Source organism: Zootoca vivipara, chromosome 6, assembly GCF_965207765.1.
Source record: "Zootoca vivipara chromosome 6, rZooViv2.hap1.1, whole genome shotgun sequence".
NCBI classification, from domain to species: Eukaryota; Metazoa; Chordata; class Lepidosauria; order Squamata; family Lacertidae; genus Zootoca; species Zootoca vivipara.
In genome coordinates, this window is record NC_142589.1 from 78,842,439 (window position 1) to 78,867,011 (window position 24,573).

General features: G+C 49.2%; 2 protein-coding genes across 7 annotated transcripts in view; one reads left to right on the forward strand and one right to left on the reverse strand.

Moving 5' to 3' along the window:
- RASGRP4 (RAS guanyl releasing protein 4) overlaps positions 1 to 13,029 on the forward strand; it is a 27,255-nt gene extending 14,226 nt beyond the window's left edge. For all 3 annotated transcript variants that reach the window (XM_088672737.1, XM_088672738.1, XM_088672736.1), the window contains 11 exons: positions 695 to 868; positions 1,231 to 1,347; positions 2,303 to 2,578; positions 4,948 to 5,028; positions 5,128 to 5,232; positions 8,477 to 8,586; positions 9,698 to 9,842; positions 11,001 to 11,037; positions 11,364 to 11,498; positions 12,250 to 12,446; positions 12,601 to 13,029. In XM_088672737.1, coding sequence (XP_088528863.1) covers positions 695 to 868; positions 1,231 to 1,347; positions 2,303 to 2,578; positions 4,948 to 5,028; positions 5,128 to 5,232; positions 8,477 to 8,586; positions 9,698 to 9,842; positions 11,001 to 11,037; positions 11,364 to 11,498; positions 12,250 to 12,446; positions 12,601 to 12,768 — 1,545 coding nt within the window. In that variant the 3' untranslated portion in view covers positions 12,769 to 13,029. The remainder of the gene's footprint in view (positions 1 to 694; positions 869 to 1,230; positions 1,348 to 2,302; positions 2,579 to 4,947; positions 5,029 to 5,127; positions 5,233 to 8,476; positions 8,587 to 9,697; positions 9,843 to 11,000; positions 11,038 to 11,363; positions 11,499 to 12,249; positions 12,447 to 12,600) is intronic.
- Positions 1 to 21,070, reverse strand: part of TSLIG3C (tRNA splicing ligase complex subunit 3C) — a 25,568-nt gene extending 4,498 nt beyond the window's left edge. Inside the window, exons 1-9 of one of the 4 annotated variants that reach the window (XM_035118135.3) lie at positions 21,020 to 21,070; positions 19,089 to 19,225; positions 18,515 to 18,649; positions 17,772 to 17,959; positions 17,409 to 17,492; positions 17,092 to 17,208; positions 15,632 to 15,799; positions 14,871 to 15,051; positions 8,871 to 12,487 (exon numbers count right to left, since the gene is read on the reverse strand). In XM_035118135.3, the coding sequence (XP_034974026.1) occupies positions 14,905 to 15,051; positions 15,632 to 15,799; positions 17,092 to 17,208; positions 17,409 to 17,492; positions 17,772 to 17,959; positions 18,515 to 18,649; positions 19,089 to 19,225; positions 21,020 to 21,042 (999 nt within the window). In that variant the 5' untranslated portion in view covers positions 21,043 to 21,070 and the 3' untranslated portion in view covers positions 8,871 to 12,487; positions 14,871 to 14,904. Of the gene's footprint in view, positions 1 to 8,870; positions 12,488 to 13,987; positions 15,052 to 15,631; positions 15,800 to 17,091; positions 17,209 to 17,408; positions 17,493 to 17,771; positions 17,960 to 18,514; positions 18,650 to 19,088; positions 19,226 to 20,427; positions 20,500 to 21,019 lie in introns of those variants that run through there. The other 3 variants (XM_088672739.1, XM_035118134.3, XM_088672740.1) reach the window with 3 other exon arrangements.
- Between the last annotated feature and the right edge of the window lie 3,503 nt (positions 21,071 to 24,573).

The following is a 24,573-nucleotide window of genomic DNA, read 5'->3' on the forward strand; positions in this document are numbered from 1 at the left end:
TGGGGTTATGTTGTTGTTGTTGTTGTTTAGTCATTTAGTCGTGTCCGACTCTTCGTGACCCCATGAACCAGAGCACGCCAGGCACTCCTGTCTTCCACTGCCTCCCGCAGTTTGGTCAGACTCATGTTCGTAGCTTCGAGAACACAGTCCAACCATCTCGTCCTCTGTCGCCCCCTTCTCCTTGTGCCCTCAATCTTTCCCAGCATCAGGGTCTTTTCCAGGGAGTCTTCTCTTCTCATGAGGTGGCCAAAGTATTGGATCCTCAGCTTCACGATCTGTCCTTTCAGCGAGCACTCAGGGCTGATTTCCTTCAGAATGGATAGGTTGGATCTTCTTGCAGTCCATTCAAGAAAATTGGAGATATGAAAGGAACATTTTGTGCAAAGGCTGGGGTTAAGCATCCCTAAAAACGCTCTAAAAGAATGTATTATTTTAGGAAAATCATGTTGGAATAATGCACACATTAGGCGCAATTGCATACGGACATTTACGCTAAAATGCTGGTGAGTTTTCAGCATTAAAAAAAAAAGTCAAACTGATGTGAAAATGTAGAGAACTGAAGACTGGAAAAGGGGGAGGGGGGCGCTGAACAGATTTGGCCATTCCTAATTTAGATACAGTAGACAATTTTTCTTCTGACCTAGTAAGACTAAAAAAAACCAAAAACCCTTTCTCTCTGTTATGTTTTGGGCAGTACTTGGATTTCCAGAATTACGTGCTGCGGGGGTCAGTGCGGGGCAGTCCAGCCCTGGAGCGTGCCATCGCCTTGTGCAACAGCATCTCCCAGTGGGTGCAAGTCATGGTCCTCAACCGACCCACACCCCAGCAGCGGGCGGAAGTATTCACCAAATTCATCCGTGTGACTCTGGTAAGCAAGTTCGCTGCCTGCTTTGCTGGAAGAAGGGGGATGGCAGCAGAAAGGGGAGCTGAAGGGGTGCAAAATCCTGCACAGAGCTTATGTTCCTTATGCAGTGCATTGGAGGGGACCCGCTCTACCCATATACTTGCTGGCAAGAGGAGAGAGTTCCTCTGAGCATGTTCAGAGTACAGCCTCCCTCTGCGACCATCACACCAAGTGATCCAACGTGGGGGAGTTTTAAATCCCGATAAATTAAGGTTGGAGGACGAGGAAATGTGTGTTTGTATTTTTAGAAGACGGCTCCCATGACATGCTGGTGATTCTTCCTGCCCCTCCTCTCACTCCTCTGTTTTTTCCTCCGCTACTTGCAGAAGTTAAGACAGCTGCAGAACTTCAGCACCCTCATGGCCATTGTGGGGGGGCTCTGCCACAGCGCTATTGCCCGCCTCAAAGACACCCACGCGCTCCTGCCTTCTGAGATCACTAAGGTAGGAACTTTGGGGGTGGGGAGAGAGAGAATAGTTTAGCCTTGGAAACAGGGGTGGGGAGGTATGCCAGAGAGGGAGTCAGACGCTGTTTCCTTCCAAGTGCAGAAGTGCCTGAAGCCCTCTGTTTTGGCAGCCAGAATGGCACTTTCAAAATCTACCAGAAGAGGCAGGAAGCTTTGTGTAGGAAATGGGAGCAGTTCTCTCAGCAAGGGCCGGCCCTACCATTAGGCAGAACAAAGTGTCCACCTCTGGCAGCACAAGGGAAGAAGAGGGCAGCACTGGCCCAAGGTGTTTTGCTGCCCGAGGCAAAGCAGCGAATGGTGCGTTATCCCCCCTCCCCGAGCCCAGTCATTTTGTCACATGCGGCAGGAAATTCCGAAAACACTTCTTCCCTTCTCTGACAGTGAAATAAAATAATTGCAAACTAAATGTCCACTAGATAATTGAAAAATGTTCACACCAAACATTTAAAGCACCCTGAAACCACTTTTAACAGTCATGGCTTCTCCACAAAGAGTCCTGGGAACTATTGTTTAGGGTGCTGAGAGTTGTTAAGGGCTCCCAGGACTCTTTGGGTGAAGCCATGACAGGTAAAGTGGTATCATAGCTTTTTAAAGGTATGGCGTGGTTGTGGCGTATTTACTTCCCTTTCGTGTTACCCGAAATCTTCTGCCTGGCGTGGCTGCCCAATGGTAGGGTTGGCCTCGAGAGAGCAGACAGAGGGTGTGTGCCATGAGATCTGCCCAGCACATGCTAAGATAGCTGGTTGACCTCAGGTGTGGTGGCAGGCAGTGTTGAAGTAAGATTCACCTGCTGGCCTGGTTCATTTTTGCACACCGAATGGTGAAGGCACCATTTTGCCATCCGCCTCGGGTGGAAAACCCTTTGGGGCTGACCCTGCCCTTACCCTCTGACCACAACATCCTCTTAGACATTGCGTCCTTCTTGCCCCCAGACACTGTCCGAGATGACGAGGTTGCTCTCCTCCTGTGGCAACTACAGAACGTACCGACGGGTTTATGCCGATTGCGACGGCTTCAAGATTCCCATCGTCGGCGTCCACCTCAAGGACCTGGTGACTTTGCACGAGGCCATGCCTGACCATGTGGATGGCGGGAGGCTCAATTTAAGCAAGCTGCAGAGTTTGTACGAGCCGGCAAGGGAACTCCGGGTTCTGCAACAAGCCAGCCCTCCGCTCGAAGCCAACAAAGATCTGGTGCACCTACTCACGGTAAGAAACGGTCTTGTGAGGAGGAGGAAATAGAGACTGTGGGGTTGGGCACATATGTACGTGTGTGCCAGAGGTCCAGGGGTGCTCATGCAGCCACCACTAGGATGGGACAAAATGCCCCTGCCATAGTTAATGCGGCCACCGACTTGAATGGATTGGGTTGCATCCACCCTATGGATTTAAAGCACCCTCATGCCTCTTTAACAGTCGTGGCTTCCCCCAGAGAATCCTGGGAGCTGTAGTTTAAGGGCACCGAGAGTTGTTAGGAGACGCTGCTAATTCCCCACCCCACCCCAAGCTATAATTCCCAAAGCGGTTGCACAATCAATCCCTATTTCCAGGGAACTCCATGAGGCAGGATAGACAGCTTGGCACCCTTAAACTACATCTCCCGATATTCTTTATGGGGGGGGGGGTGTTTCATTAGTTCAATTGGTTAGAGCAATATTCTGATAATGTCAAGGTTGCGGGTTTGATCCCGTTGGGGTAGAATGGGCCACCAGGTTGCATCAGTTAGGACGAGAAGGCAGAACGGCATGACGGCAACCATTGCCCTAGCAACCGCAGCCAGAGGCAGGAAGCGGCGCGGTTGCCTAGCTGCCTCCCTGCCACCAGCGCTGTGCTGTGCGTGGCCCTCGGTGTACTTTCACGTGTGACTCAGTAACCACAACCTCTGGGTTGCCTGGCAGCCATGACTGTGGGGAAATTGAGCCACGCCGGTTGCAGCTGTGGGGCCTAGCAGCAGGCCTCTCTCTGCGGCCTAGTAAACAAGCTGCCCTCACGCAGCCTCCTCTGGCTCTGCACGTAATGTGTCGCCTAGCAACTGCCAACCTCTGTGCTGCTTAGCAACCTGACCAGGGAGCAGGGCGGGGGGGGGGGGGGCTTGTCACCTTAAATTGTTTAAATTTTATATCCTGCCCTTCCTTCCAAGGGAGCCCCGGCCAGCAAGCGATGGATCAGTGAAAGCATCCGAAATGGATGCCCACCGGGAAAGACACCTATTTTAAAAGGCTTGTTGGAAGAGGGAGGGCTTCAGTGTTACTAATTGTTACTGTTGTTGTTACTGTTGCTGTTACTGTTGTTGTTCTTGTTAGTACACCGCCCTTCATCCATAGACCTCAGGGCAGGTCACAGCCTAAAATTACAATATACAAAATGACATTTCAATTGGCGCTGGAAAGACAACAGAGATGAACTAGGCAGTTCCCTGGGCCCAGAAGGGATAATAGTTTATTCGGAAACTGCCCTACAAGGAGCAGTTGTAGGGCCGCCATACGTCTGGAATTTCCCAGGCATAGCTGAGATCCATTTGTCAAAAATAGCTTCCGGGCAGATTTTTCACTTTAAAATGCCCATATCGGAAGTGTTGTTTCGCTTGCGAATTTCCTTAAAGAAGCTCAGCAACTCAGCCAAAGAAAAAGCTCAACAACTTTTGTGTCCAAATTTTCACTTTTTGAAGCATGGCAACCCTAAGCAGTTGTGCACGTGGACGTAATGGAGAGTTGTCAGAACGGTGGTGTGGCGATTCTTTGGAGAACCTCATACAGACACCGAAAAATGAGTGGAGGGTACAGGAAGCTGACTATCCACAAGAATAAGAAGAGTTTGGATTTGATATCCCGCTTTATCACTACCCTAAGGAGACTCTTGAGAGTCCCATGGACTGCAAGAAGATCAAACCTATCCATTCTGAAGGAAACCAGCCCTGAGTGCTTGCTGGAAGGACAGATCATGAAGCTGAGGCTCCAATACTTTGGCCACCTCATGAGAAGAGAAGACTCCCTGGAGAAGACCCTGATGTTGGGAAAGATTGAGGGTGCAAGGAGAAGGGGACGACAGAGGACGAGATGGTTGGACAGTGTTCTCGAAGCCACCAACAGGAGTCTGACCAAACTGCGGGAGGCAGTGGAAGACAGGAGTGCCTGGTGTGCTCTGGTCCATGGGGTCACAAAGAGTCGGACACGACTAAACGACTAAACAACAACAACAACAACAAAGGAGTCTCTAAGCGGCTAACATTCTCCTTTCCCTTCCTCTCCTGCAACAAACGCTCTGTGAGGTGGGTGGGGCTGAGAAACTTCAGAGAAGTGTGACTAGCCCAAGGTCATTCAGCAGCTGCATGTGGAGGAGCGGAGACGTGAACCCAGTTCCCCAGATTACGAGTCTACCGCACTTAACCACTACACCACACTGGCTCTCAACACAAGAAACACAGCGAGGATGAGCCCTACAGATTGAATGTGCTTCCCATTCAACACTTGACTTGGGACACTTGATTGCAGCCGTTTCTGGAGGGCAGCAGTTCCCTGCCACTAAGGGTGCAACTTAATGGAACCATTCCCTTGTATAACTTTTCTTTCCTCTCCCAGCTCTCCCTAGACCTCTACTACACGGATGAGGAGATCTACGCTCTCTCGTACGCCCGTGAGCCAAGAGGTCCCAAATCACTGGTAAGAGGGCAGAGGACGACCAGGGAGCCAAGGGGATTTTGGCGGGCCTTGGCTCAGTCCCATCTCTCACACTTTGTTTGCCCCCCTCTCTCTTCGCAGCCGCCTACACAGTTCAAGCCCCCCGTGGTAGTGGTGTGGGCACCAGGGGTGACTCCCAAGCCTGACCGGACCACCATCAAGAGGCACGTCCAGCAAATGATTGAGGTAAAAACAACTCAATGGCAGGGCTGGCTACTGGTGTGGTGCCCATTTCTGCTTTTGGCTTTAAATGGCAGTAAATCTGCAGGAGCTGCTTCTTTCTCCAATGCCCCTGCCGAAGAAGAAGGAGGAGCGTCTCCACCCCCACCGTTCAGCCCGGACACTGAGATCCACTGCCAAGGGCCTTCTGGCAGTTCCCTCATTGCCAGAAGTGAGGTTACAGGGAACCAGGCAGAGGGCCTTCTCGGTAGCAGCACCCGCCCCATGGAATGCCCTTCCATCAGATGTCAAGGAAATAAGCAGCTATCCAATTTTAAAAGACATCTGAAGACAGCCCTGTTTAGGGAAGCTTTTAATATTTAATGCTGTATTGTTTTAATATTCAATTGGGAGCCGCCCAGAATGGCTGGGGAGACTCAGCCAGATAGGCGGGGTATAAATAATATATTATTAGTAGTAGTACCGGTATTAGTATTATTAGTATTAGTATTAGTAGTATTATTAAGATTGGAAATACTGTATGAGCTAACGGACTATGCCAAAATGATCAACTAATTGGAAACCTTAGAAATTAAGAAGGAAACAAATTTTAAAAGAAATTAGGAGTGTTTATTGCATATTTATAAAAGCAATGAACACAAGTCTATACATTGGCAGGATTTCAGGGAAAACTTGTAATTTTATGAAGAAAGTATAAAACGGGAAGTTAAAAGAGTTAAGAAGTAACATGGACATGGACATACATAAAATAAAATAAAATAAAATATTGTAAAGGAACCAAGGGTGGGAGTAGAGGGAAGTCCTCAGGATCTAAGCAATCCCTATTCAGTATATAGATTTAATATGTTAAGTTTTTTTCTGTTAAAAGACTGATTTTTCTCTGTGAAAACTAATAAAAATATTTTTTTGGGGGGGGGGGGAATGGCACTAAAACTCATGCAATCAAACGGACCTGAACGCTTTCCTTTCAGCCAGTGTCCTTTCTATTTAAAACACGATCCCCCTGCCTCAAAGAATCCTGGGAACTGTAGTTCCCCCCCTAAAAAGCTATAGTTCCTATAACCCAGGCATAGGCAAACTTGGCCTCCCAGATGTTTTGGGACTACAATTCCCATCATCCCTGACCACTGGTCCTGTTAGCTAGGGATCATGGGAGTTGTAGGCCAAAAGCATCTGGAGGGCTGAGTTTGCCTATGCCTGCTATAACCTGTAACAAACTACAGTTCCCATAATTCCTTGGAGGAAGCCATGTGCTGTTAATGTGCCTCAGAAGTGCTTTAAATGTACGGTGTGGATGCGGCCACTCAACCCTTTCTGCCCATAAGCGTGGATCAAAAAGTTGCTTAGAAGGATGTCGACTGGCCATAAATAGCAATCGAAATTGCAAATAAGGCAGATGGTGTGTGTTTTTTAAAGGGGCATGTTGCGTTTTGCAGGCTGTGTTGTGTTCTGAGACGCTGCGGTTTGACCTGCACATTATATTTCTGTGGGAGTTCCAGGCTGGGTGTGAGTGTGTGTGTGACATTTGCCACAGCTATCCGCTGCCACTCTGCAGTATTGGGTAAAGTTTGTCGACTTCTTGGGTTGCTTAGTTCAATTACAGCAGGAACACTTTGGGTGACCTAATTGGAGAGAGAGGGTATTGCAGTTATCTGCGTGTATTTCATGGGTGCATTTGTCACTGAACAATTCCAGGATTGCATTGCATGTGTTTGTGCCGAGCACTGACACTCTCAACACTTTCGGTCCCTGCCCCACGATTGTCCATTTCTTCTGCGCCGTGTGGTCAGCCAGTGTTGGGTTGAAATTAAGCTACCTGCCTCCCACCACCTCTGTCTGTTTTGTCCTTTGTGACACATTGGGTGGGTGCTGCTGTGATCTGGAGTCGTGTTTTGCTGCACTGCAACCCCGATGGGGGCAGGAGGGCCCCCTCAGGGGTGCCTGTTCCCGCTTTACTCCACCCCCTTCCACGTAAAGGAAGAGGCTCAAATCCGGCCACTCCAACCACTTCCTTTTCTGCAAATAAAAGTTTGCTGCTGAAACAGGCTGTGCATGCCTTGGTGCGGGGAGGAGGGGGGAAGAGACATCCTGCGCTTCCCCCATTTGACAGATGAAAGCGTCAAGAGGTTGATAATGTCTAAGATTTCTGTCTAAAGCCCCCTTTCCACCATTACATAATTGTGGACTGCTGCCCTGTGCCAGGCAGTGGAGAGACTGGTTGATAGGTTGCCCCACCAACCTCATTCTGCTTCCATAGCCAGCTCTGCTGCCCTCTCACCACCCCCAGCCCCCTGGGCACACCTGACTTCTTCCTTACAACCAGTCCAGCTTGTAAAGCACTGCCTCGCAGCTTCCTTAAGTCTCAGTGCTGCCCTTGCAGAACTCAGCAGGGAGAAGATGAAAAACTAAAATGAGGGTGACGTTCACACTAGCAAAGTGTAGTTTGGTGCAGGAAACAGGACATGCGCGACACCAGCGTTGTGACCCTCTACAACAACAAAGGTGGCCGCCATGACTGTAACAACTAACCCTGCCTGGAGACAGACAGGTTGTGCATCCGTAGCGGTGACCAGAGGAGGAAGGACCGCTGGGAGGAGGGCAGAGAGAAGAAACGCTGCAGTGCATCAGCAACAGCACAACCTGACGCCTTCCTCTGCCCCAGCTGCAACAAAACATGTCTCTCCTGCATCAGTCTCTGCAGCCGCTGCAACTTTCCAACAGTTTGACTCCACCCCCAAAGGCACATTCCTCCACTGTCTCCCCAAGACAGAAAGATGCCAACAGCAATGTCAGGAGACCCCACACATGCCCCTTCCAGAGCCATGTTTCGTGGGGCAGTCAAACAACCCGCCATTTCTGAGAATTAGAGTTCTTCTGAGGGGAGAATAGGGGTTCCCTAAGAGCTCTCAACAGCCTGAACAAACTACAGTTCCCAGGATACTCTGGAGGATGCCATGACTATTTAAAGTGGCATGATAACACTTTGAACGCGTAGTGCAGCTGGGAGCGAAGTATGTTCCACTTCTATAATCGCTCGTTCTTCTTGCTTACCCCAGCCTCCCCCCTCCACTTGCTGCCTTGTCTCCCTTGTGTCAATATCTGGATCTCAACCCCCTCGGGGCAGAGACCTGTCATCTCGTCCTTTGGGAAGAGGTGTTAACTATACAGCAGGTGTATGTTTAGAGGGCAATGCCCACGTTCACTGCCTTCTCATATTCCAATGAGTTCTGACAGACTCCTTCCCCAACAGACTGTGTTCAAGAATTACGATCCTGAGCAACGGGGTTACATCTCCGAGGAGGATTTCGAGATCATCTCCACGAGTTTCCCCTTCTCCTTCTATGGGCTGGAAAGAGAGCGGTAAGTGAAGAGGGTTTCAGGAGAAGACTCTTTATGCATGTGGCAACAGCTGCCTGAATGCTGTTAGCCCAGAAAGCAATGGCAAGCTAAATTGACAGACTATGCCAGGCATCCCCAAACTGCGGCCCTTCAGATTTTTTGGCCTACAACTCCCATGATCCCTAGCTAACAGGACCAGTGGTCATTGAAGATGGGAATTGTAGTCCAAAACATCTGGAGGGCCGAAGTTTGGGGATGCCTGGACTATGTGGACTGGGAAGCTCAGGAACCAAGAATACAAAAGCTTTATTTTTTTGAAATCATTTTTATTTTATTTTACCAATACAAAGTTATTTAAAAAAAACAAATGTACTGTATATCCATATACAGAGATTTCTCCGAATCTCAGGACTTCTCCCCCATCCCCTCCATGGAGTCCCATTTTAAACATTTAAAACTTTAAACAAGAATGAGAAAAACAATTATAATTTACTTAAGAAACCACTGCAAGCAGATGAAAACATTAGCAGGATTCTAATTTCACTTGTAATGTAACAAAGACTATGGAAAATATGGATGGATATAAAATATAGATTATGGAATAATATGCAGTTGTAAATGTTCACAATAGGACCCACGGAGGGGATTGGGGGTGGGGAGTCTCAAGATTCAGAGAAATCTCTATATATGGATGTAAAACCAAATAAAAATGATTTCAAAAAACATTTGTAAACCACGCATTTGTAGAAAATATCACAAAGTGGTTGGCAACTTGGAAACGCAACACTAATAGAAGCAGTAGCAACGCCAGGCCCATCCTCTCTGGTTCGAAAGGCCTGGTCTGAACAATAGAATTTCCAGGAGGCATCTGAAAGTGAACAAGGGTGATCTCAATTGGCAAGGAGTTCCACAGTGCAAGGGCTGCCGCATTAAAGGCTCAGTCCCTGGTAAAGGGCAGCTGAGGCTCAGGGGTGTGTGAACTGACCAAATGTGCCCCATCAGAACACATACCCCCACTTAAGGTTTATTTAAGTGTCAGGTGGGGCAGGAATTCACTAGGCGCTGATGACCCAAGCGAGGAAGGCCGAAGCTTCACACTGTATGTCTGTTTTTCTCTCTTCCTCAACTGCAGAGAAGGCGCCTGGAGCCGGGAAGAGCTGTCCGAGTATTTAATGCGGGCCTGTGCCATCTTCTCCAAACTGGGCCTCGGGTTCCTGCACAACTTCCAAGAGGCCACTTTTAAGAAGCCCACCTTTTGTGACAGCTGCAATGGCTTTGTGAGCTTAATTTATTTAAAATGGATTTATACCCCACCCTTCCTTCCCCACGTATCCCAGGGCAGCAGACACGCTAAAAGCAAAAAATCCAAAAACCTTCTGTCAAAGTATTCTAAAGCCAATTGCAATTAAAAACATTTAACAGCAGCTGCCACTGAAAACACTCTGAAAGCAGTCAACAGCCGAGAACATTCCTCCATCCAAGGATCTTGGGGTTGTCAATATCCTTCGGCCACCAAATGCCATGTAATCAATTTTTTCCTGCAAGTTAATAGTGGTGGAAGCAGGCATAACTCACTAGGGAAGGCGTTCCACAACTGGGGGGGCACCACAGAAAAGGCCCTGCCACGAGCCTGCGCCACTTGGCCAGCCCCTGGTGGTGGCAGCACCAATACACATCACTCATCCCCACCCCCTCAAAAAAAGAAAAGCCACCAGCTACCCAAACAGTCCCTATTACTGGCAGAAATAGTAGCTGCTGAGCTGAGCTGCCAAACTGGAGAATCTACTTCCCCCCTTTTGGGATGGCATGCCTAGTGGTGGCAGTAATCAGCAACAGGTGGGATGGAGGATGAAAGGGCTAGAGAAGTATGAGAGGTTGTAGATAAGCTCCCTTCAGAACAGCCTTCCAGATACTTTGGACTATTTTTATTTATTTGTCTCACCTTCTTCTCCAAGGAGCTCAAAGTGCCATGCATGGTTCTCCCCCTCCTCGTTTAATCCCCACAACAACCCTGCAAGGTAGGTTAGGCTGAGAGGCAGTGACTAGCCTCCAAGCTCACTCAGGGAGCTTCATGGCCAAGTGTGGATTTGAACCCCAGGCTCTAGTCTGACAAGCTACCCAACACTAGCTCTTGACGATGCCAAGTTGGAGAAGGCTGCTCCAGGAGAACCAGCTTGTTTTGCAGCCTCTCTCCTGCAGCCATGAGGTCTAGAAGCTTGCTACGTTTCAAAACTCAAAAATTCCCAGAACTCTGCCACCACTTTTGAAGTGGGCAATAAAGCTGCAGCCCCTGGCACAGGTTAGAGCAAGTCCCCTACCTCTCATCCACCTACGTTGCCTTTGAAATTTAGGGCAGGGGCTCAGTCAGTCTTTGCAAAGAAGTGGCAGCTAGTTCAACTTAACACCTCTGTTGTTGTTGCATTCTTCTGTTCTAGCTCTGGGGAGTCTCCAAGCAAGGATACAGATGTCGGGGTAAGCACGCCCCCTGGTGGGCACTAAAGGAAAGAAGGGGATCCTATTAACCAGGGGTGGGCAACCTAAGGCCCGGGGGCCGGATGCGGTCCAAGCGCCTTCTAAATCCGGCCCATGAATCAGCGTGTTTTTACATGAGTAGAATGTGTCCTTTTATTTAAAATGCATCTCTGGGTTGTTTGTGGGGCATAGGAATTCGTTCATTTTTTTCCCCTTCAAAATATAGTCCGGCCCACCACATGGTCTGAGGGCCGGCTGAAAAAGGTTGCTGACCCCTGCTATTAACATTCCCATCACTAATGATGGTCTCTCCCTCTTCCCTGCAGACTGTGGGATGATCTGTCACAAGCAGTGCAAGGACCAAGTGGAGGTGGAGTGCCAGCGGCGCTTCCATTCCTGCAGCTCCGAGAGCACCCTGTCTCGAACTGCCACGCCAGCCGCCACCTATCACCCTAGCTCTGGTAAGGGGGTGCACAGACTAGGGCTCCTGGTGTGGGCTAGCCAACGGGACCCGCTCCAGCGATGCAGAGTGGCAAGGAGGCTTTTCACTTCCCAGCCTTGCGATCTGTGGTACGGCTTCTATAGAAGAGTAGGAACGCAGAGCAAATCCCACTCAACACCATAAACTGTGGTTTGGGGCACCAGTTCAAAACCAGCATGAGAAAGTCATAAATGTCATCCTGTGCGTTTCAGGGCTGCGTTGGGATTTGAACCCAGGTCTCCCGGGTCCTAGCCCAGCACTCTAGAAATATACCTCCTTTCTTCTTTGGCGGTCCCTCGTAGCAGAGTAATATTGTCTTCCATAAACACGGTCTTAACAGTGAGTCCGTAAGTGACTGTGGAGGCCAATTCTGGATCCACACGTCCACAGTGGGGACATTGGTTTCCAGGCGGGAGTTTATCACAGTGAGGGTTTGCCAAGCGTGCCTTCCTCTTGGCACGTTTCTCCCTTGCATCCTGAGCGTCTTCAAAGTCCACCAGACCTTTGGTAAAGGCTGTTCTCCAGTTGGAGAGCTCGCAGGCTAGTGTTTCCCAATTGTCAGTGTTTATACTACATTTTTAAAGATTTGCCTTCACAGAGTCTTTAAACCTCTTTTGTTGACCACCAGCATTACGCTTTTCATTTCTAAGAACACCACCACCACACTGCTTGCAGGAACAAATCTCTAGATACGACGTTTCTAACCACACTTCACTTATTCCACGCGGCAGGCTCGGAGGAAGACGCTTTCCTCTTCCCACCAAGACGAGAGCACAGCAAAAGCCCCAACCTGGCACTGTCGAGCCCAGCGGGCAGGCGGCGAATGAGACACGCCAGCACCCAGACAGACGCAGACAGTCCACAGGAGCCACGGGGACACAGCAGGAGTCTAAAGCAGCTTCTGGAAGAGCTGAAGGAGGTGGAAAAGGTGAGGATTTTCGGGAGGGCAGGATTCCACACCTGGGACTTCTGTGGAAGAATAATGGGAAGCTACTTATGACTTTGGTCTGGACAGGACCAAAGTTGCTGGGGGAACAGGCAACCCCCACCTTAAACTGGCAGCATTTCACTCTCCTTTGCAGGAACGGGACAGGCTGCTGCTGGTCAACCAGAGCCTTCAGAGCTGCAACTCGCAGCTGGAGGCTGAGAACAGCTGGCTGCTGAAGGCGGATTCATCAAGCCTGCCCCCCTTCTCTTGCTGGAAGGCCTTGGCCGCCTACAACTCGCACCTGCCTCCCAAGCCCAACTGAGCCAAGGGCACAGGAACAGTGGGCTACAGGCAGGAAAGTGGAACCTCAAGGAAACGAACAGAGAGAAGGGACATGGCGCTCAACGGTAGAGAATATGGATGCTCTGCATACAGGCCTCAGGTTTGGTCCATGGCTGGAAATGGATGCTGCTGCCCTGAAGCCACTGCCATTCCTTGCCAATAATACTGAGCTGGATGGACAAGCAGCCGGACTCAAGCTAAGGGGCTTCCTTTGTTCCTAATAAAAGGACCATTTCTTGAACAGAGGCCCCACCAGCTAGCTTACTTCTTTTTTGGTGCTGCTGCAGATGCACGTTTTGGGCTCTGCTGCTATTAGCCACAATGGCCCTGCTCCACCTCCGATGTCAGAGGCAGCAGACCGCAGGCGGCCAGCTGCTGGGGCATCAGAAATGGGGAGAGTGCTGTTGTCCTGCTGAGGGGACTTCCCATTGGTGCACTTGGTTGGCCTCCGTGAGAGCAGGGTGCTGGATGAGGAGGGCCACTGGACTGCTTCTGCAGAGCTCTTCTTAGCTGAACAGCCCCGGATAGCTCAAGAACCTAAGCAGCTCCTTGGCTTGTGTTACATGCGGTGTCTTGCCAAGTAGCTCTCTGCAACAAGCTATATTTAACCATTGAGCGAGTGCATAAACAGGGACCCTGCCTTGCTAGCTGGGGCGAAGTGGGTGACCTGGTTGGGCTTCCAATGTCAAGAGTAGAGACTTGGAGAAAGGAATCCTCAGAAGGTGGAAGCTGGTTGTTCGGCGGCAGGTAAAGGGGGATGAGAGGCGAGGCAGAAGCACCTACTGACTGTGACCTCTTCCACTGACCCCCTTTGGCCTTGCTTTCGGGGGGAAACCCGGAATCTTTTATTCACTTCTCCAACCCTCTGTTCATTGGGGGGGGATGAGAGGTGGAATACATTTGTTCCTGGGAATAGATGCAATGCGTCATACTGAATACAGGAATTATATTGTTTAAATCTAACTCTCTCCCCATAAAGATTCACTTTCAGCTATACCCCCCCCACAAGCTTTGTGTAACCACTCCCACTTTTTGGGCAGGGGGGAAGGGATGTGATTTCCCCTTAAAAAAAGATTTAAAAAATGTCCTTCAAATGACTTAGTATTCTGCTCTCTTAACCCTCCTGGCACAATAAAAAAAGAGAGGTAAAAGATGAAGACTAGAGTTTTAAACACACACATACTCCGTTGCACAATGAGTTTGAATTACAAGGAAAATGTTTAATCTCTTAAGTGTTATACTGAACCCAGCTTGGCCATTTTCAATCCTGTCCCTTCAGAACAAGGACCAAAATTAACTCGCACCATTCAAACAAAATCTCATACTCACTGGCTGTTGCAACTGAGCCACCCTTTGGATAATCCAGAGGAGGTAAAGGTACAAAGAAGTTTGGGTTTGTGCCTAAAAATCCCAAAATAATATCTTCCCTCTCCCTACATTGTCTGATTAAATCTAATGGGACATTTCTAAAGCTGGATTTCTCATAGATGCTGCCCATCCAGCCCCAAAAGGAAGGTTGCTTCCTACCCACATTCAGCATCTAAAGCCCCAAAAGAAACCTTGCAAAATCCAGACGTTTGCTAGCACCTCTTGTTCCTTCATCCTTGTAAGTTGTGTATTAACTAGATCGGGGATGGGGAACATGTGGCCCTCAGGACATTGGCCCCCCAACTCCCTTCACACCCGATCACTGGCCCCACTAACTGGGGATGCTGGGAGATGAAGTCCAATGGCCTAGGAAGGAACCACAGCCTCCCCCTCTCTGCTCCAAAGGTGCAATTCATCTGGCACCAAACTATAATGTGGACAACACAAATGTCTGTGTCCAACAACTTTAAAGCAAGAGAAGGGGGGGGGGAGATGTCTGATGTTAGCGCACATGCCCCGGCCCACCGTCTCAAGTTCAACGTAATCGGCACCTTTCTTTTAAACTGCATTTCCCCGCATCCTGGGGAAAGGCAATACTGAAACCACCTTTGGTGAAGGCTGGGCTTTGGGTCTGTATCCACCGCTCATCCTTGCTGCAGTTAACTTCCTGAAGCCTCTTCCCTGCCCTAAAGTTAAGGGTAGTTTTGACCATACCCCACACTGGAGGAGGTCTGGATCCATCCCCTTGCTACTTTTTCTTCTTCTTGCTCCGCTTGCCCCATCGCTGGTGGTCGCCCCCTTTTCCTCCTTCTCGCCTCTTCTCCCACATGGGCATAGGGGGTTCAATCTCATTCGGACGCCCACCGCGGTCTGGGACGTCACCAACCATCAGCACCTGAGAGGGAGGGAGGAGTCACTTTAGATGTAGCTGCCGTGAGGCAGGAAGAAATGGACGCGAGAGTGAACAGAAAGTGCTGTTACTCATGATCGCCATCATCAATTTATTCATCGCCTTCTAAACTACTGGCGCAAGGCGATTTATGCATACGATAAACACAGGCTAGAAGTACTTTCTAAACAATGGGGGGAGGCAATAAGAAGCTGATGCTTGTGGTAAAGACCCATTCATCAAAAAGCTGTCGGAACAAAAACGCCTTCAATTGTTTCCAGCAACTGAGAAGGGTGGGAACCTGTTGCATCTCGACAGGAAGTGACATAGAACTTCCTGTTCACTCCCTCCCTCCTCTAACAATGACTGGTGCTCAGGCAACCAGCAAACTTAAGGGATAAAAAACGGGGAGGCAGCGCAGGTACAACTCAGGCCCCAGAGCCCCTGGATGGGAGAAATGGATAGTTCGGTTCATTTATTCAAGTCACCTGGAATCAGCCTTGCTGAGCAGGCACAGACCTGCTATAGGGCTTTCCAGTACCCCATCCCAACACCTGGGGAAGAGCACCCCTCTCCAGCCCTGTACCTTGTTGACAGCACAGCTTGTCTTGTCCCGCGAAGCTCCGCTGCTGGTCTTCACGATGCGGGAGAGGTCCTCCCGCGCTGCCAGCAGGTGGGGAAGGGTGACCTGCGACTCCTCCAGTAAAGATTGCCGCAAGGGTTTGAAGGCCTCTGACATAGCTCCGCTGCGGTCCTAAGTTGTGGGGGGCAAAATTTGAGGGAAGAAGCCAATTTTTCATTCAACCCCTCCACCCCAGTCTATTCAGGGCGGGCCAGTGCTGCTGAACTATTATTTTGTTGTTGTTTCTTTTATTTATATCCTGCCTTTCCTCACCATGCAGGACCCAAGTTGGCCCACAGCATAAATTAAAACAAATACAACTAAAAAAGCACAAAAAATATTATTATTTTTATTTTTTTATCATTTATTAAAATTTACACACTGCTTGGTTGCAAAGAAACAACCAGCTCAAAGTGGTTTGCAGAAAAATAAAACTGTAGAATCATTGTAGGCTTTCAAAAAAGTTGAAATAACCACAGACTAAACACTGACACGGGTGGCGCTGTGGTCTAAACCACAGAGCCTAGGGCTTGCCGATCAGAAGGTTGGGCAGTTCGAATCCCTGCGACAGGGTGAGCTCCCGTTGGTCGGTCCCTGCTCCTGCCAACCTAGCAGTTCAAAAGCACCTCAAAGTGCAAAGTGTGAGTAGATAAATAGGTAATGCTCTGGTGAGGAGATAAACGGCGTTTCCGTGTGCTGCTCTGGTTTTGCCAGAAGCGGCTTAGTCATGCTGGTCACATGACCCAGAAGCTGTCTGCAGACGAACACCGGCTCCCTTGGCCTATAGAGCGAGATGAGCGCCGCAATAATGAACGAAGGGTACCTTTACCTTTAAACACTGATTAAAACTTGCATCAGCTTTCTAAATGTCTGGGTAGGCTCATCCAAACCAAAAGAATACAGTGAAAGCTCCTGCCTGGTGTCAATCAGCAGAGAGTTCCAAAGGTCACGTGCTGCCACGCTAAAACATCAAGGGGTATTATGTGGCTCCTGTGTCAGGGCCGTCAATTGAAATAAGGAGTAAGGAAATCTCACAGATAAACTCGTCCCAAGTTGTTAGATTGGAAGATGGAGCAAGCTTCCCCGCCCCCCTCCTGCTCTGGAACCAATGGCTTGCAAGTTACAAGAAAGAAGATTCCAACCAAACATCGGGAAGGACTTTCTGGCGGCGAAAGCTGTCCAGCTGTGGAACCTCACTCCCTCGGGATTGGACAGCCATATACCACGGATGTCTGAGTAGAGATTCCTGCATTGCAGGGGATTAGACTAGAAGACCCTTGGTTGTCCCTCCCAACTCTACAATTCTAGGATTTTATGTACTAATCATAACACCAGCAAATCTACCCTATTCTTAAAAACAACCACACCCCAACACATTCAACCCTTTAAAAGCACATGCCCCCCTCTTGTCCCGCTCCACTCACCTTTGCCCTCTCGGACCAATGGAAGGACTCAACGGTGACATCAAGACGAGTAGCCATCATGCGTCGGCGGCGCTGATACTCTGTGCACAACACGTCCCGTATGCCCTCCAGCGCCCCCTAGTGGTTTCATTTGGGAGAGGGGCAAGAGGAAGCAGGAGACATAAGCTGTTTGCTATCCTTCCATCCACCAGGGACCCACCCTTGACAACCCCGCATTGGCCAGGGACCCGTCTGGGGAAGGACAACCCGTCCCGACCGAAGGGGCAAGCATCCACGTGGTGGGGAGTTTGTTGCCAATGCCACTGGTCTGCCCCTACCCATTCCTCGGAGGTCAGCGTGGCCTTTAGGAGCGGCGCCATCTGCAGGTGCTCAGGGGGTAGTGAAGAAAGCACCTCCGAAACCTAAGGAGGAGACCACAAGTTTAGCTGTTGGGTGGGGGGAGGAGAGAAAGAAACAGACCAAAGCACCACAAAGTGGGGGCAGTGGTGGGGGGAAGCTTCCATTCCTCCAACTGCCCTGAACAGGCCCCCTGCTTCCAACCTGGAAGAACCTATATTCAGCAAGACAGTGAGCATTAAGCTGCAGGGAGCATTAGAGAACAGGAGCTATAGTGCCTCCCACATCTTTGGCGCATGCACAAGACAAACAGCCTCCCCGTCCTGCCCCACATGTGTCCCCACCTTGGCTTCTATGTCAGCCATGGCTTGATGGACTGGGCAGCCTGGATCCAGGTCCAGCATCCCCAGGGCTTGGCAGATGAGTTGGAGCTCGTTCACAGCTTCGCCAGCTCGGTCTTCTTTTTCCGGTGGCGAACAGGACGTCTTCCGAGCCTGCAGCCGGGCAGCGAGGAGCTCTGAGCTCAAAAAATCTTGCCAGGGAAGGAGAAAGAGCTGGATTCAGTTCCCGTCCTAAATTTATATCCCATAAACCTTGGGGACCTAAGTGCTTCAAGGGTGATTTAAAACAAAATTGGGGAGGGGGGATTAATTCAGATATTGTTATTTATTAAATTTATTAGTCACTTTTTTGCCATGGCAACTCAAAAGCAACTTACAAAAAACACACACATGCACACACACACACATAAAAACTCCCACATGGAAACATCCCACCCACTCTAAAAGGCCATTGTTAGAAGCCAAAGATCTGTTTAAAAATGAATGTTTTCCGACACCTGAAGATGTGCAACAATGGTGCCAGAAGCGCCTCGGAAGCCACCACTGAAAAGGCTCATTCTTGTGTTCCCACCCTTTGGACCGCCCATTGATTTTTTTTAAATAAAAATGAGCTAATACACACCCACACGACTCACTGATTCCCAGACCCTTTCTAGGGATGGGAGCAGAAGTTCTTAGCCATGTCTTTTCTGAGCCCACCTGCACAGAATGAGCCGAGGAATAAGCCCCTTCCTGCCTGGACTTACACAGAAGCTGGAGGCACTTGTCCGGGGTGCTAAGCCTGGCTGTTACGTCCCCCGCAGTCAGTGAGGAGTAGGGACAATGCAGCTCTCCAAGGAGGCCGCTCACTTCGATCTGAAAGGTCTCGGCATCCTCAGGACCTGAAAGGACACAATGCCACTTGGGGATAGAAATCTAAAACATCAGCTCAATGAGGAGTGGATGAAAGGGTTGTTCTCGGTACTAGCCAATACGACCACCACTACAGGCATTCTCTGCCCCACCCCCTTCTCCAGTTCCAATATGCTAGAAGCTCCCTTGATGACCTTAGCGCTTTTCATCCAAGTGATGGGCTGGAGCAACAGGACCTTGCAGCAAGCAGTTCCATGGGTTAACCACCTAGAACCCAGCTAATGAAACCCTGCAGACGCTGGGCTACGTTACATTTGCTTCTCAGATGTTATCAGCCCAGTGGGGTGGGGAATTCCTTGTGGGGGCCCAGGCTGACTCACACACCCCTCACCCCCCTTGCTTCCTTTAGGTCTTGCACAAGAAAATATTTGCTGCATTCCTCTCTCCCCACAAAGCCAGGTTACCTACCACGAGTGGGATTCACATCCTCTTCGAGTGGGCAAAGGCTGCGGAGCTCGGAAACTAGCCAAGAGCAAAGAGCTGTGAACTCGGGGCTGGAGACGCCGGCTTCAGCTACCCGAGCAAAGCCATCCATCGACAGGCACCTGGTGCAAGAGAGAAAGGAAATTATATTTACACAATTGGTTTTTTCCCTTCTTCCTATACCCTGTTTCTCCTATTTTAAGATGTAGTCATAAAATAAGCCATAGCAGGATTTTTAAGCATTCAAGGAATATAAGCCATACCCCGAAAATAAGACATAGTGATAGGCACAGCAGCAATGCTGGCCGCGGCAGGAGGAGGAGGAAAAAAATAAGACATCCCCTGAAAATAAGCCATAGTGTGTTCTTTTGAGGAAAACTAAATATAAGACAGTCTTATTTTCAGAGAAACACGGTACTGTATACATAAAATGTAAGGCTGTCATCACTCAGTTCCCATTGGAGAATAGGTAGCACTGCATCGCAACCCTGGATTTGCATGAAGCCATGGGAGGGGGAGGGGAAAAGAGAGAAGGCAGGTTGTAAAAGGCTGGTTTTAAACAACAGCATAGAGTTGAAGAAAGCAGGGATGGAAGGACACAGAGGAGCTGTGAGGATATGGGGGCAGGGCTTGAGGGTGCTGTCAGGGGGCAGGGCTTGGCAGGATTGGACACATTACATGGGGGGGGGGTGGACATTTACTTCAAGTCTGGCTGCTAACCAGGCGTTTGGTGGTTTGAGCCCACCAAGGGATGGCTGTAGGCAGGATTCCTACATTGCAGGGGGTTGGACTACCGGTAGATGAGCCTTGGGGTGCTTTTCCAACTCCACAATTCTCTGATTCTATGATCTCCCTTCTGTGCTTTTACTGCTGATTTGAGCAGTATTTGAGCATGGCAATATGCTAATGTTGCAACTCCTTAGTGCTGGGATAGGGACCCACTGGCTTGCAGGTGGAATGTGGCCCTCCAGGGCTCTCTAACCGGCCCTCAGGCTGCCCCCCCCCCAATACCTGCTCCATATCCTCCTTGACTGCTTTCTCCTGGTTGGAAAGGGTCTCTGAATTATGATAACTTGCCTGTTTGGGTGTGTCTGGAATGTAGCCACCTGGGAGAGCCACACCCATCCACCTGCACAGCTTTTGCCTCCTGCCCTGCCCAAAACTGACACACAGTCCGTGGAAGACTGCCCGTCAAAGAAGGCAGCCCTTAGGTCAACACCCCTAACACAACTACTGTCCTTAACTGATAACAGAAATAGGTAAGGTTGGGGGAGAGAAATGGAGAAAAGGAAGGAAGGAAGATGACACTGCTCTGGCTTCTTACATTTGATGCCTAGACACTAAAACCAACTTCAGGTTCCAGAAAATAGGCTCCTCTCAGGGTGTGCCCTCAAACCTAGAAGCATAGAATTGTAGGGTTGAGAGAGGGACCCCGTGGATCATCTAGCAGCCCAACCCCCTGCAATGCGAAAAATTAAAAATAAAAATAAAAATTGTCCAGTAGCACCTTGAGACCAAATAAGTTTGTCGTTGGTATGTAAGATTTCGTGTGCGTGCACATTTCTTCAGATATACCAAGAACAAACTTGGTCTCTATATTTCGACTGCGTCAGACCAACACGGCTACTTACCTGAATCTAGAACCCTGCAATGCAAGAGGCTTTTGCCCAAGTTTGGGCTCGACCTCAAGACCCTGAAAATTAAGAATCTCCTGCTCTACCGACGGAGCTATCCCTCTTTGCCCTCCCCATCGTTTGGGTCCCCCAAACCCTTTCCTACCCTAGCCGCCTCAGCGGTTGCCCCTGATTCCTCTTTTCCCCTGCTCCCTCCGGGTGTGCCCCGGAACCTGTTTTCCCCTCCCCAAACCCCTTTCCCTTCTCCCTCACGTGTCCTCCACAAACCCCCGAACCTCTTACCCCCGGGCCGCGTCTCCTTCCATGCCTCCGCTGGAACCAATCTGTCACCTCGCGCACGCGCAGATCCGAAGTCCGGCAAGCTGTTCCGCTTCGCGCCCATTGGCTGGGCCTAAAACCAGAGGCGGCACTTTTCATTGGCTGAGCCGCCCAGCCATTGGAGCAGGCGACTTTTATTCCCGCCCCCCTCCACCTCCGTTGCGACTCGGCCACGCGCGGACATGTCCCCGCCCACCATGTCGACGGTTCGCCTCACCACATTGGCTGACAGCTCTCATAGCAACTGAGCGCCCACCCATTCCCTTTTCTCCTCTCCCCCCCCCCGTACCTCTCACGGCCCAGTTCTCGGCCAATCAGGAGACCGCCTCTGTATCCAGCCAGTTAAAGCTGCTCGTTACATTCCGTCTCTATGGCAACTCGCCAGACGCACGTGGATATCAAAGTCTAAGTCGCCGACCAATCAGAGCCTGGCGCATCGCCGCCGCCCGATCTTATTTGCCTTCGAAGGACCAAGGGGCGTGGCCTGCGGAGAGAATTCCCTCCCGCCGCCACCTGTCCTCGGAAGGTGCGCTTTGCAGGGTTGCGGAAGGAAAGCTTCGCGGGCGCCGCTGAAATTTGCACCCGAGGCTGCCCACCTGCTCTCTCTCTCGCTGCGGGTTCTTTTTAAATGCAAGCCAACCAGCAGCCCTGGGCTGGTTACCTCTGAGCACGTGCAGAGATATCGCACCCCCGTTTTCCACACCCACACAAACCACGCCAAGGTCAAAATGTCCCTGAGCATATGCAGATGGATTTGCCTCGGTTATAAGGCCTTGCTGCTGAATTCCATATTATTTATTGTGTGTGCGGGGCGGGGGGGCGGTATTACTGGCTAGTTTTTCTTTTGGTTTATGACGGGCATCCCCAAACTGCGGCCCTCCAGATGTTTTGGCCTACAACTCCCATGATCCTTAGCTAACAGGACCAGTGGTCGGGGAAGATGGGAATTGTAGTCCAAAACATCTGGAGGGCCGAAGTTTGGGGATGCCTGGTTTATGATGTATTTTGTGCTTCCATTTTTGTATTTTTATGTTGTGAACCGCCCTGCGATCTTCGGGTGAAGGGCGGTATACAAGTTCAATACATAAAAATAAAATCGACTCCTCAAGTGTAAGTGTGCTTAGGTTGGATTCGGTGGGTTAGTGGGTATAATTTCAATCAGGAGCAGCAGCACCAGCAAAACCGTGTTGTGTCCCCCGTTTTGTACCAGGATGCTGCTCTCCTCATCTGAAGGTGCAGACCCTCCAAGTGTCCCTATTTCCCCTGATTTAGAGAAGCCATCCTGGTTTCTGATTTGATCCCGGAATGCCCCGCTTTTCCTTAGGAGGTCCCTATTTTCATTGGAGAAATATTGGAGGGTATGGAGCTATCCAACCCCCAAGCTGTCTAAAGGCAATCTTTTATAGGGAAGTTTTTGTTTTTCTTAATGTCCCATGTTTTATTATGTTTTTATATATGTTGGAAGCTGCCCAGAATAGCTGAGACAACTCAATGAGATGCATGGGGTATAAATTACACAATTTCTAGGACAGTGGGCTTCCTTCCCAAGCTGAAACTGCTGGATGATGCAATTCATTGAGACGTTCTGTTCATCTGGGTCTGCATGGAGACAATGGGCTGTACCTAACTAGGTGCTACTCACACAAGTAGATCCACTGAAATTCATGAGCCTCAGTCAGTGGTTCTCAAAGGGTGTGGTAGGGAGGTCCAAAGACAATCAGGTGCTTTACCTTTACCTAGTATAGCATAGTATCAAAATAATTTTTATTTTTATTTTGGGATATACAGCCAGAAACAGTATCCATGCCTCTCTTCAAGATCATTGGCTATTCTTCCACAGTTCTCCAAGGCATACTGTTGCGAACAGGGCTTTTCAACTCTGACAAATATGAAAGATCAGAAAAGAGAAAGGCTTAAGTGTTGGTGAGGAGATGAGTGTTTGTTTATCTCGAATTAGACCTAATATAAATTAGATTACCTGGCAAAAGCTAGCTCGCATATTTCGTTGCGTTTGTATACATACTTAAGAGGCTCGTTTATACAATTATGTTTTGGGAATGCTTCCTGTTGTTACGTAGCTGCAATTTTTAAGGACTATCCCATAATCATATTATAAAGTAATTGTGTTTGATGTTATAAAAAATCAGTGTGGCAAATTGGTGCAAGCAAATTTTTATTCTGAATGTGTGGCCCAGAGAAAAATGTTTGAGAACCACTGCCCTAAGTTAATAATGTCCATTCAATGGGTCTGCTTGGGGGAGGACCAGCAAGTGTTCCCTAACTCACTATGCAGGTTAATTACCTTTGAATTACCAAATCACCTGTTGTTGCTGCATTCATTCTTCCTATATTTTATGTTGTGCTCTTTGGATGAAGGGCAGTATACAAATTTAATAATAAACAATTCAGCCTTGACCAACATGGTGCTCTCCAGCTTCTGTATGGGACTACAGATCCCATGTTACCTGGGGCTGATGGAAGTTGTAGTACCCCCCCAAAAAAAACCCTGACAGAAGGCTGCTGTAATTGAGCGGTCTGTTGTTGTACCTTTGCATTTCATTTCTCTCCAACGGCACTACTTACAACCCCCCACTATTATGCATGCCTTGCATCCAATGAAGGGGAAGCTTATGCCACAGTAAACTTTGTTAGTCTTCTAAGTGCTGTAAATACCATTTTCTTGTGGACTAGTAACATGTACGGATTTGCTTGCAAGGCTGGCTGGTGACAATAAAGTCTTTTGTGGCACTCTGCTACTCTGCACCAATGGGATGTCAGCTGCAGTCCATCTGCCCAGGTTTTGGGGGTAGCGAAGGAGGAAGGTTTAAGGGTTTTAAATGTTACAAGATAAAGAAAAGATATGCAAGTCTTTGCCTTCTTTTTGAGGCAAAGACTTTGCGGGTTCCATAGGTCTGAATCCCAGGTGAGTGGAGTTAGGACTGCAGCCAAAGGCTGTGCACAGACCATATTTTTAAAAGCACATTGCTCCACCCTCAACAGAAACCTGGGAACTGGAGTTTGTTAAGGGCGCTGGGAATTGTAGCCATGTGAGGGGTAAAGTACCAGTTTCCAGGGTTAAATGTCTGGATGTAGCCTCACTCTCTAAAGTGCCAAATATGTGAAACTGGGTTGTATCCAACATTAATCACCTTGGTACTCGAAAGGCTTGGCTCCTGAACAAATCGTCTCCAAAACGCCGCAAACCCGGAAGTGTTCCGGTTTGAGAACGTTTTTCGGAAGCCAAACATCCAACGCGGCTTCCGACTGAGTGCAAGAAGCTCCTGCAGCCAATCGGAAGCTGCACCTTTCAAACTGTTTCGGACTCCCGGAACGGATTAAGTTTGAGAACCAAGGCACCACTGTATACTCATTGATATTAATGGACATGACTTAGGGCTATTCCTTCCAGGAACCTGCAACCCAATACATATGACACAGTGGATGAGATTATATTTCCTCTTCCTTGTGCACTCTATTATAGGGATGTGTATAGATGCTGTGAGGGGATATATTTGTTA